Genomic DNA, 12,968 nt, shown 5'->3' with positions numbered 1-12,968 from the left:
CTGTAATGCACTCTATGTGGGGCTGACCTTGAGGTTGGTCCGGAAGCTGCAGCTGGTGCAAAATGCAGCAGCAAGGCTGCTCACTGAAGCAGGGTATCACCAACATTTCACCCCACTGCTAAAAGAATTGCACTGGCTGCCCATTTGCTACTGGGCCAAGTTCAAGGTTCTAGTTTTGGTGTACAAAGCCCTATACAGCTCAGGACTGGGATACTTGAAAGACCATCTTGGCCCTTATATACCCAGTCGATCACTGCGCTCTGCAGGTGAGGGCCTCCTGCAGATACCATCTTATCAGGAGGTTCGTTCTGCACAATATAGGAAATGGACCTTTAGTGTGGCAGCACCTACCCTGTGGAATTCCCTTCCTTTGAATATTAGGCAGGCGCCACCTCTGCTATCTTTTCGGTGCCTTTTGAAGACTTTCCTCTTTCAACAAGCCTTTTAAGTTGAGACCTATCCCAGTCTGCATCTGTGTCAGAATTGTTTAATATGTTTTTTTAATGTTTAACCCTTTTTTAAGGTTGTTTTAAATGTTTTTAATGCTGTTTTGTTTTAATGTATTTTAAGATCTGTTTTTATGATGTTTTAAAGTGTTTTAGTGCTTTGTTTGCCGCCCTGGGCTCCTGCTGGGAGGAAGGGCGGGATACAAATTAAATAAATAAATAATAAATTGGCAGCATTGCTGAGATGCAGCCTGCTTACAAAGCAGTTGAAAGAGCTGCTTTGGAGTTCCCTGGATCTAAGAAATACAAGAATCTGTATACTTGCTCGCACATCTTCAGAATCTGATTCTAATCCTGATTTAGGGTCACAAGAATTCTAATTTTCTGAAGGATATTTCTCTCCTTCCCCATTTGTGGAGGAGGGCTTGGAAATGCAAAGATCACTTAGACAATTGGAGACAAAAGGTGATGCCGTCTGAGGTAAATATCAAGTCTTCCCTCCCTCATCCCAGGAATGTGAACATTATAATTGTCTAACGGCGAAGGAAATGCACTTTGTACCTTCTCAGAGGCATTTTCTGTTTTTCATCTGTATGAAACTTAGCATGGCAAATAGATGTCTGAGCTGAAGCGTGAAAGAAATGAAGCTATGGACCATGCCACAAAATAAAATGAAAAGAGTGGAAGAATGAATGTTCTGTGCCATAATTCCTGATGCATTAATATTGACAACAAAATAAATAAGTTTATTCGCTATGGTTGCAACAGTTCACTAGAAAAGCATAAATCCAAATTACATTGACTTGACATCCACATCTCATTAAAGTGCATGTACATAAAAGCAGGGACAAGTGACTTCACTCGCATCAAACCTGTCACAAGCACGCACTTGTACACAGCCACGTGTACACACACGCGCACACACACCGACAGATGAGACAGGCAAATCCTGCCCACAGTAATATCCATAGCACGCAAGAGCTTTGTTCTGGGAACCCTCCATCACCACTGCCTTACAGCTTCTGCATTGCAGCATCAGCAACTGCACTTTGAAAATGAAGAAGGCAAACATGTGAGTGTTGTCACATGGTGATAATCGTAGAAGGGGGCTATTTTTATTAAACCATGAAAAGAATTGCATAGACTCTGGATAAAATAGTGTAGAGGGGAGTTGATGTGATGTGTTAATGGGACCCACCAGAATGTATCGGTCCTAAACGTGTTGCACTTGTCCACCCTCATCACGTCCCACGGAGGTGCGTTAAGCTGCTAGCAGCAATTGTGTGTTGAAGGGAAGGAAACAAGGCTCTTGGTCACAATTTAAAGGTCTGTTGCATCATTTCAATATATTTGGTTCAATTGCTTTCTTTCCTGCTCCAAATGGATAAAAACATATGTATTTATATATTGTGTATTTTAAAAGAGAATAAAAATAATTTTGTAATTTTGCTTTTTGTAGTCAAGAACCTCCATTAACACTTTGTCTGTTAGGGTATCTGAATCCAGCAATCTGTGCATAGGAATATCAACGGACACAGTGTTTCCCCTGCACAGATCATCTTCCCCATTCATTTCAGAGGGGCATGCTGTTGATCTATGCTGCATATCTTTGTGTGTGCTGCAGCCTTTGAAAGAATGAGAACCTTGGTCTGTGCAAGAGATGTATGTGTATACTTGAGCACGCACAAGTCTTTGGATCAAAGGGTATGTGTGTAAGCTGCTGTAGCTCGTTTTCATTTGTGAATGCATTATCCTGCATTAACACCTTGTATGCACATCTGTATGCACACATACATGTTTCCATGTATCCCTTGTAAAAAACAGCTGAATGGAATAAGAGAAAAAAACTGTGCAAGTTATAGTATGTACCTAATAAAAGCCAGTGTTCAAACTTCACTGTACATATCTGCACCAAGAGGTAGGAGTTCTTTTATTCCTTGCCGTTGTCAAAGCAAATTGTGAAGATGTTCTTAATTGTACATGGACAATTTCTATAGAGATTTTGGCCTCTAAAAAAGGGATACGGAGTTGATAAGATCTAGTCAATGAAAAGGTTAAGTTCCTCCCCCCCACCTTTTCTTCGTTTCTTTTGTGTGTAGACAAAAACATGTAAGCCGTTTTCTGCCTTGAGAAGAAATTTATGAAGCTCAAATGTATGTTCTGTCTCACTCAAAGAAATTGTCTCAATAAAAGGTATTACCTTCCTTTGTGTTTCTGATTTCTGTAATACTGTGCTCTCTACACACTAGCTAAATTTGTGCCCCTAAAAAAATTACAGCTAGCAGGATCTTTGGACTGAAGGAGATCAAGGGTGCATTATTTCTCTTAACATTTGTGACTGTTCAAAACAATAGTTTGGCAAAGTCTTGTAAGGTGTAAACAACACTTCCCCATTGATCACACTTCCCATTTCCCATCTCTTTTCTCTCCTTTTGTCTGTAGGCTGTGATCCAGAGGGCTACTGAGCTCCATTTCAGAGTCTTTTATTATTACTATTATTATTTTTTTATCAAAACAGCAACCCTACTCACTCCTTGACAAATAGCTTTTGAATCATTGGGGAGGGGGAGTAATTAATATATACCACATTAGTAAAATCAGTATATTGTTCTCCAGGACTGGAAGTGAATTTCACACTGAGGTTTAATAATACAGAGTATAATATTTGATAACGTGATTGTTGTTTCCCCTCAGCACAATCCAGGAGATGTATGGTATTGAAAGAGTTCTATGGTTACCCACAGGAGTCAGTGTAATGGAGCACATATTTCCTAAAAGTCTTGAAACCAAACAAACAGGCATAGGCAGAATTCTGCATGATCTGCAGCTAGAAGAGGACAAGGAGGGGTTGTATATTACCAATGCATTGGGTTCTCAAATAAATACTTGGTGAACGCATTTCTAGGAAAATACTGTTACAAATATATTAGTGAATATAGTAAAATATTTACCTTGCCTGTAAATACACTTTAATTCAATATCCAGCATTAAGTTCTCACTATATCAGTGGTTATCAAACACTTGATTAAGGACCGTATGAATGAAATTTTAGCTTTGTTGAAGAGCCAGCTAATGGTTCTTTAGTTTGACCCCTTTTCTGGAATCCATAGCTGATTGTTTTTCAAAAGACACTGGCACACCCTCCCTTGCAAACCTTTTAGGTGGTACAGCTCTGTCTTAGTCTACCATTTTGAATCACTACGTCATTTCATCAAACTGACATCTTATTTTGGTACTCCAAGCATTCAGTACCATCTCATAATGTAAGTTACCTTAGTTAACTTAGCTTAGCTCTGTATCTTGGTATCTGCACCCAAGAAGCTATGTACTCCAAGCTGAGGTTGACCTAACTTCTGTGAAGTAGTTTTTGCCTGGGTTTGACCAACTAAATACAGAAGAATAAAAGTTTCTGCTAAATGTAATGTTATCAAAAGAAATAATCAGCACAGTCCCTCTTTGGTCAAAATTATGATAAAGATTGGAACTGTTTTATTTATTTTCTACTTTGTGTTTTAACAATACCCCTATTCATTCATTCCTCCTCCTGCAATTCCAATTGTGTGAGGAGCAAATGCACTTGATGGCCTTGCCCTGTCCATCATGTTCCCATCAGCTCCTCCCTGCAGCCCTCTACATGTTTGAACTGAACTTCCCCAGTAAGGAGCCTACTTTCCTCGCTGCAGAAGTTTAGTTTGAATGTGTGGAGGGCTGCAGGTACAGGCTGTTGGGATCATGGTGGAAGGACAGGGGTAAGCAAGTGTGCCCCACCCTTTGAATCACATAAGAAGGGATGGCTGAACAGGGCTAATATCTAACTGCATTTTTAGGGAAAGAGGTATTATTTAACACCTGACAGAACGTGGCCAGTAATTATAACTCGGAAACTAGTAACACACTTTTGTCCTTATGTAAGTGGTTCTGTAAACAAGTGACAATTTCCTAGCTCAGTGGGGTTGGACATACATGCATGCGCACACACCAGCCAAGCTGAGACCGTACATGAATCTGACGTGGTTGCTGGGGTCAGAGTGCATGGCAGAAGTGTCTTGCCTTGCTCTTCCGGCCAGCTTCAACAAGGATTGACATGCATCCTTATCATTCTCCCCTCCACCCAGAGCCTGGCATTTTTTACATATGCATGGTGTAAGGAATGGCAGAAGAGGAAGTCAAGGTGCTTCTGCTATCAGGTCATCGTACCTGTATAGTGAGCTTGTGGAGCATGAGTATCATATAGTAACCAGCTGGCTAGACACCTCATGTGCCAGGCCAGGTGCCATTTCGTCACCCCTTACCAGACCATAGAAGGAAATTTATACCCTTTGAAAACAAATGAGGTTTGGTGCACCAAAGTTTCATGTATCATATATCAACTTCTTTATATAGACAGGGGTTGTCATGCAAGACAAGTAACCCTGAAACACTCACCTTTGAAAGAACCCCCGATACCTCTAATTGTGTATACAAGCCTTTAGAATCAGCAACCCACCTTTAAAATGCTTTCTGAAGGAGCAGATAAAGTCTTACCGTTCTGTGAGAGAAATGTGATAAAAATGCATGAAGTGGCAGTTTGCATGGCAGGATTGCTTCCACTTGTTGACCAGTCTAGCGGCTCTTTTAAACAGGGAGAAGCTGGGAGTTAAAACTTTCCCCAGCATTGTGTTTCCAACTAAATTCTTGTCACCCCTGCAGAGTCAACCCCACTTCTGTTCCAAATGACGTATTTTGCCATCTGAATGCTCAAATGTCACTTCACTGGCTGCTGCAAGTCACAGAGAGGGAATAGTTGCACCAACAGAGTTTTCATTCAGAAGAATATGAGTGGGAGAATACAAGCCTACCTTATTTGCCCCAATGCATTCTCCTTTAATCTATTCCATTTTGTAACAGCTGACAATCCCATTAAATGCCTCACAATGGAAGTGGTACACTATTTATAAAAATGTATTAGGATAGCACCTTTTTATATTATATTTTTGCTCCTGCCCTCACAGGCGGTCTGTGACACCTGTATGTTCCCCCTCCTCCAGTTTAATCTGGAAGCCTGTTGGAGGCCCTCTTCTAGAAAGGAATGCCCATCAGCTATTTTTGGAAGGGCTTCCTATATGAATGACATCTAGGCAGTAATTAATGCAAGACATGTTCTGAATGGGCTGGATTTAAAGCGGAGTTCAGTAGGCAGCACACAGGGATTCCTCTATTGGCCTGTTAAAACTAACCATGACTTTCCTTTTGTTTGCACATCACTTGGGAATAGCCATTCTGAAGTTTCCCAGGAAGGATCGCAGTGCCTTTTTTGGTACATGTATAACATTTCCAATAAAAAGAACAATTAAAACAAAAGCAAAAAACTCATAAAAATACATTTAACAAAACAAAAGTCACTGAAAATTTTACAAGTTATCAAAATTAGATTAGGGCTGAGCCAAATGATCTAAACATATTTGGAAATAGGCTGGAAAACCTACTGGAGACTACCAAGTCCCTGAGATTTCTCCTTGCTAAGCCATTCCTCCTAAAGCAGACAAAGACATGGAAGATATATTGAGGTGCATCACACACACAAAAACAGATGGATATTTCCTCTGTATTATAGAAACATTTATATTTAAGTCCTCTCTAGTTAAAATACATTGCCATCCAAGTGTGCATTTTCTGATGACGCATAGCAGGGCCTCTACATGTGTTTAGAGGGCCATTTGTTTTAGCTTACAGCAGTAGCTACGCCCAAGCAGCTTAACTTGAAGATCAATCCTGTTTTAAGCAGGGAGAAAGATTTTAAAACAAGCCAGCTTCCAAAGAGTGATTTCACGAGCTGGTTGGCCTCCAGTTTCCAAACAAGATGGCCCAGCCCTAAGCTAGTCTTGTTTGTAAAATAAATAAGAGTGTTGAAATTATCTGACTCTCTCCCTAGAAATTTGGCATTTGTCCTGGTCGCATTCACACACAGGTTTCTGGGTTAGTTACAACTTCTCCATTTTTTTCATCTTTCAGAAAGTGTTCCACTTCAATAGAGTCCACCTTAGCATCTCCAGGTGTTTTGGCCTCGGGTTTGTTTAATTCCTCTCTTTCAGCTGCATCTTCTTTGGTGTGCGCTTCCACTGGTCTTTTAATACAGCAGGCATTTCCGACAGCCAGCACCACAGCTGAAGTAACGACTTCCACACCAGCCATAATAAAAACAAACATATATCTGTGTGTTGCATCCAAGAGTTTGCCTGGAAGAGAAAATTCACAGTTTCAACAATGTATTCAATCAAACCCATTTGCTAAGTTCCCACACTGTTAATCTGAAGAGATATTTTCAATAAATTTAGAAGCAAAAGCCTAGGTGAGTACCTTCCAGAAGGTTTTCCAGAGATCTAATGAAAGGCTTTTTCTTCTTAAAAAAAAAAAAGATTTGGGGAGATGAAAAATAAAGTGACAGCAAGTGTCCGGTTTGTGTATATGTGCACGTTTTGTTTTTTTATATTTTTAACTGATGCCCTGTATTTTATATTTGATGGTGTTAGCCTCCTCATTTCAGCTATGAATATAAGGGGCAAAAGGCTTAAACAATAAAATAAATCTGGACATTCAGATTTTAGCATGCTTTTTTAAATTACTTTTTAAAAACGTGTTTTTTAAAATTTGTATATTTGTTAATGTTTTTAATTGTTGTAAACAGCCCAGAGAGCTTCAGCTATTGGGCGGTATATAAAAGCAATAAACAAACAAACAAACAAATAAATTCAGATATCTCAAAAACGTTTGAAACTATTTCCCTTAGAATATATCTTAAGCAGAATATCCCACAGAGACACAAACCAGAATTCCAAATGCAAATGTGTTCCAGCTTCAAGAAATTCCGGAATCTGGACTTCCGGGAAGGGTGACTTAGCCTGTGCCTGCTTTTGAGACGGGCTCCTGCCTCAAAAGAAGCTTATTCAGATATATCAGTCAGTTTTTTCTTTTTTTTTTGACTGATTAAACTTCTCCCGGGTAGGGAGAAACGAAGAGATTAACCTCAAAGCCTATTTTTGTTGGGACGACCAGATCTCATTAATTTATGGGACGAGGTCCAGCCGACGAAGGTGGGACGGATTTTCAACAGCAAGCTCTATCTGTTAAAGCGAACGTTCATCTTATCTTCTAAGAGAGAACGCACTAACAGGCAAGCACCCTTCTTTCTATATTTTTCTTTTACTTGACTTAAATTGTTGCTGTTTAAAAGAGATTTGCCAGATTGATCGGTTTTTGACATCTCACTGGGGAGCCGTAACTTCTCTCTGCTACGCACTAATTAATAGCTTATCTCTGTTTTTGTTGCAAAAAGCTGTCCTGGATTTGCATTCTAAAGATATACACAGAAGAGGGATTTCTATTCCAGATTTTTATTTTGAAAAATATTATACTGTTTTGAGACTACTCTCTTTTTGGTCTATTTTATTTTGACGAATCTGTTTCTTGACGATTGCCATTAATTGTTTCGATCCTGGGAACTGCATTTTGTTTACTTAACTATTGGAGAGATAAGGCTGTCTGCTCTGTTTATACTGTGATGTCACCAAGTTTGGAGTATTAACCCAATTGTTGCTGAAATAAGAAGTGGTTTTCCTATATTTTTCTTTTAAAATGGCAATTAAGAAAGTGGCTGAGAATCTGGAAATAACTATGTTTCAGAAAATAATGGATGAGATTGAGATAACGAAAATTGAATTGAGTAAAATGAAGCAGGAGATTAAAGATATAAGGGTCCCTGTGAGAGAGGTGACCCTGGAAGGGGTCCCTGTGAGAGAGGAGACCCCGGAGATTGGAACAGGGGTCCCTGTGAGAGAGGAGACCCCGGAGACTGGAATAGGGGTCCCTGTGAGAGAGGAGATCCCGGAGATTGGAACAAACGTGGAACAGGAACAAGATTTGGAGTCTATGGACTTTAGAAATAAAATCTATTGTTTGGAACTCAATGTTATCTCTGAAGAAATTAATGAAGATTCTAGAGATAAAGTTATCAATGGCATGGATTATCTTCTGGACTGGAATGATGTGATGGAGCCCAATATAGAGAAAATCTATGGAATTAACTGCAGCCATGTGACAATGGAAAAACTTTTAAGAGATGACCCAGTGTATTTTGAAAAAAAGAACAGAGATATGATTTTACAGCAGTATTTCAGCAACCTATTCAGAATGGATGGCAAGAAAATATTTGGGATAGAGGTAATTCCCATTAGACTCTTACTATATGACTATGGCTTTGACAGCAAGATTATTATGGAATACTGATAATGGAAGATTGGATATTGAAATTACTGGACTTAACAAGACTACTGAAGATGGAAGATGGAAAATGGAACTAATAGAGATAATAGAACAATGGCTACTGAAATTACTGAACCTAACAGATTCTGATGTGATGGATTAATTGAAATGTTTATTTTGACTATGGTTATGACAATAAGATTATCATAATTAGTAATGAGATGGATTAATCGATATGCTTATCTGGAAAAAAAAATTGATAGATATATTTCTTAAAGAATTGAAACCTCTCTTTGACTTTTTGTGGAAAGAATAAAGTAATGTTTATGAGATTTGATGATTAAGTAAGATAACTACTGGAGGAAAGTGATTTTATAATATGACTTAAGAGACAGGATTGTTATATATTATAGACTTATAACTGATTTGATCTTTGACAAATGGGAAGTCAATATTTTATTTTTATTTTTTATTTTTGTTTTTTTTTTTTTTCTTTTTTTCTTTTTGTTTAACTATTTTTGATTTTGTTTTTTGTCTTTGAATGTTTTATGATTTTGTTTTGTATGTTTTATGAAAATCTGAATAAAAATTATTGAAAAAAAAAAAAAAGAAATTCCGGAATCTGTGTGAATTCTGATTGCCCTCTATTTTTAACTTTCAGTACATCATAGTACTGCTTCTTGGCTGATTGACAAGGATTGCATGTAACCACATACACTCTGTTTGTACCCCTCTGGCCCCTGTTCCTCTGTCTGCTTTTGCCCATGTTTTTGCTCTTATGGGTTAAAGGTAGAGGTTGATCTTCCTTTGTATCTCAATCAGGAAGTTAAGAACATTTGGGAAGTTAAGTGTACCAACTAGATGTCTCTGAGAAGCCCAAACTACAAGTTGGACGTGAAGGCAATAGCCCTCTCCCACTGATGTTTCCCAGCAACTGATACCTAGAGGCATGCTGCAACTGAAACCTGGGGGCTGCATGCAGCCATCATGACTAGTAGTCACTGATATATTTTTCCTCCATGAATTTGTCTACACCCTTTTAAAGCCATATGACTTTGTGGCCACCACCACATCTTGTGACAATAAATTCCATAAATGAATGATGCACCATGTGAATAAATTCTTCCTTTGGTCTGTCCTGACCCTCCCGCTTCATTGGATGATCCCAAGTTCTAGCGTCATGAAAAAAGAAGAAAAACCTCTCTGTAGCCAGTTTCTCCGCACCATAGAAAGTTCCTTCTATTTTTTTCTTTGGGTTCCCTGAGCCTTAGACTTAAGTGACCATTTCCCTGATTTGTACCAAAGGTAAATAGACCTGCTTTTCAATTTTGTGCCAAGGAAGATGAGGTAACAAATCACCCCTCACCATTGTCCAAGCTGCCAGAGCTGAAACTAAGAGGAGTGGGATGGAGGGCAATGTTGCAACGGCAACAGCAAATGTTTAGGAGATTTCAAAACTAAGACTATCATTCATTTCCTAAAAATATGACATGTTGCCTCCTGTTGTAATTGTCATGACTTTTTCCATTTTCCCCCACAACCCCCCACCCTTAACTGACAATTAGTTAATCAACTGAATGTAACATTTACCTGCTGAAGGTGGTCCAACTAGAACAGCCATTGCCTCAGCCAGGAGAACTAAGCCAATGGCACTGGAAAACTTCTGTGTACCAACGATAGCCATGAGAACTTCAAACTGAAGAGCACCAACCATTCCGTAGGAAATGCCAAAGAAAATACAGAAGACCACCAGTCCACTATAATTGTAGGACATGGAGCCCATGAGATCAGTAAAACCATTAAAGAACATAGAAAAGCTAAAGAGGTAAACACAACGGGGCCTAACCCACTTCAAACCAGCTACTATTCCACAAAGAGGCCGAGCAAATATATCAACGAATCCAAGAATGGTCAGAAGAAAAGCCGATTTGGTGTCCTCATACTTCAGATCCTTAGCATAGCTCACTACAAAGACTGGGGGCACAAATAAGCCCAGCACCATGATGGATGCAGCAACTGTATAGATTAAAAAACCGCGATCTTTGAAGACACTGAAATCCAGAAGCTTCTTCTTGATTTGTTTCTCAGAGGCCTCTTTGGAAGCTTCAGGTTTTTTAGGAGCATCCAAAGGTCTCATCAAAGCTCCACAAACACAGCAGTTCAAAAGCAATCCCCCCAAGATGAGAAATCCTCCTCGCCATCCATATTCATGTTGTAGTACCTGCCCCAAGGGTGAAAGAGCACAAAGAAACACGGGGCTTCCAGCTGCAGCCAACCCATTGGCCAAAGGTCGCCGTTTGTTAAAGTAACGATTCAGCATGATGAGTGATGGCTGGAAGTTGAGCGCCAGACCCAATCCTGAAACAGAACAAACGCCAGAGTTTCAGACACACTACAGTCAGCATATCTAACAGGAGTGCTATGTGCTTAGTAGTGCAGGGGCTGCAGGTGCATAAGTCTCAGCCCAAGATACCAAAAAGTAGAAGTGTGGTTTTTGGTATGGCCATGGCTATGTTACGTCAGCATGTTGCTGTGGGCTGCATCCTATGCAGGAAGAGAGACAGAGCAACTTGGATCAAGCTAAGGAAGATCCACCGCATCTGTATTCCAGGGGGAACTATAACCTACCCACACCCAGACTAGCTTTTTTAATACACAAATAAACACACACAGAGAGAAGCTTGTTCTGTGCCTGTTTTAAGTGGAAGAAACATTCTGTTATCCAGCAGAACAAAACATGTAACCACAGTAATCACATACATATATGAGAGACCTCATTTGATTTCATTTGTTTAGGTTTCTGGTAGTTAGCAATCCTAGAGAGACTTATGGGAACGATGAGCTTCTCCAGATGTCCTTTTCATTGTGCATTCATTATTATTTGTGTTCATGATGGTGTCGGGACAATTACACAATCCCGCTTTCAATACTGTTTGCACCTACAAAGGTTTCGGGGCAGACAGACTGCTTCGTTTCCAAACAGTTCATGTCCTGTAACTTTTTATACCGCAAATGGACCGAGGGAGGGGAGAGTCCCATTTTTGTTGCACTACAGTGTAAGAGTACCCCTCCAAAACCATTGGGGAAGCTTTACAGAACACTAATAAAGTGGAATGATGTGTGGTCCGTCCAGTATAAATGCACCACTAATCTACAATTATTGTGTCAAAGACATGTTGCAGAATTCACCCATCAAAAAAAATAACCAGTCCGGAGGGACTCTAAGATCAACAGTGGACTCATACTTCAGCTAGATGAGGGCAGCTGTGAGTAAGTAGCAGCAGGGGACCTCACTGATCCTGTCAGAGGACCCACGAATGGCAACTCATGCTTGACTGCAGGGAAGCGGTAGTGAGGAGAGGCCTGAGCCAGTCAACAAGGGGAATGGCTTTGGGGAAAGGATTGCCTTGGAAAATGAGAAGTGGGAGACAGGAAGGGTATTGTGAATGACAGAGCTACTTTACATAAGCACAAGTTACATGAAGCTAGACCACTGAATTAAGGGATCAGTGCTCCCCTACATACATATCTTTCTGAACATACAAAGCTAGCACAACAGGGAGAAGGCTGTACCACAAGCTTTTTTCCTGAAAGTGTGGATTGGCTCACAGTCTCTTATATGCCACTGCAACTTGTAGCATTGCTAAATGTAACCGCCAGTCCACTGGCGGATTCTTTCACACTCTTTTGCGATAGCTTACCAGTAATGACACCCGCAGCAAGGTAGATCTGAATTATATTAGTGGAGAAGGAAGCAATGGTCATCCCTGCCGAAGCAAAGAGGCCTCCAATCAGCATAACAGGACGGCAACCAAACCGATTGACACACATGCTGCACAGAGGGCCTAAGCAAAAGAGACAATAATTTAGATACTTGTTCCTGTAACTGCCCAGAACAATAATCCATATCGATCAATCACATTTTGTGTGTCTTCTCATATGGCACACCTGGATTCAGTTCTGTTAAGATCTTTAGTTTTAGATAATCAGACTCCATTTTTCATCTCTCTTTTTTTTTCTGACCCAGGCCCTAGAATGCTAGTGCTTACCTAATATCTAGACTTTCACAAGCCGTATATCAGTATTAGTAACTTTGCACATAGATTTGTATCTGTGGCTTTTTGCAAATTGAAGCAATTTGCTTTCAGAAACAAAATACTTCTGGAAAGTCAGATTTTAGATGCCTGCTGCTGAAAGCATAGTGGCCCCTCAGCCAACCCATGCATTGGACTATTTTATTCATGTGAGACTGGAGAAAGTCACTGAGTGAACAAAGTGGGAAAA

General features: G+C 39.9%; 1 protein-coding gene across 6 annotated transcripts in view; it reads right to left on the bottom strand.

Moving 5' to 3' along the window:
- Positions 1-1,171: 1,171 nt before the first annotated feature.
- Positions 1,172-12,968, bottom strand: part of SLC16A3 (solute carrier family 16 member 3) — a 45,397-nt gene continuing 33,600 nt past the window's right edge. For all 6 annotated transcript variants that reach the window (XM_061615981.1, XM_061615978.1, XM_061615976.1 and 3 more), the window contains exons 3-5: positions 12,386-12,529; positions 10,275-11,042; positions 1,172-6,661 (exon numbers count right to left, since the gene is read on the bottom strand). In XM_061615981.1, coding sequence (XP_061471965.1) covers positions 6,384-6,661; positions 10,275-11,042; positions 12,386-12,529 — 1,190 coding nt within the window. In that variant the 3' untranslated portion in view covers positions 1,172-6,383. The remainder of the gene's footprint in view (positions 6,662-10,274; positions 11,043-12,385; positions 12,530-12,968) is intronic.

This window comes from Rhineura floridana, chromosome 3 (assembly GCF_030035675.1).
Source record: "Rhineura floridana isolate rRhiFlo1 chromosome 3, rRhiFlo1.hap2, whole genome shotgun sequence".
NCBI lineage: Eukaryota > Metazoa > Chordata > Lepidosauria > Squamata > Rhineuridae > Rhineura > Rhineura floridana.
The sequence above is the reverse complement of the archived record's forward strand: the minus strand, read 5'-3'. Positions and strand labels throughout refer to the sequence as shown.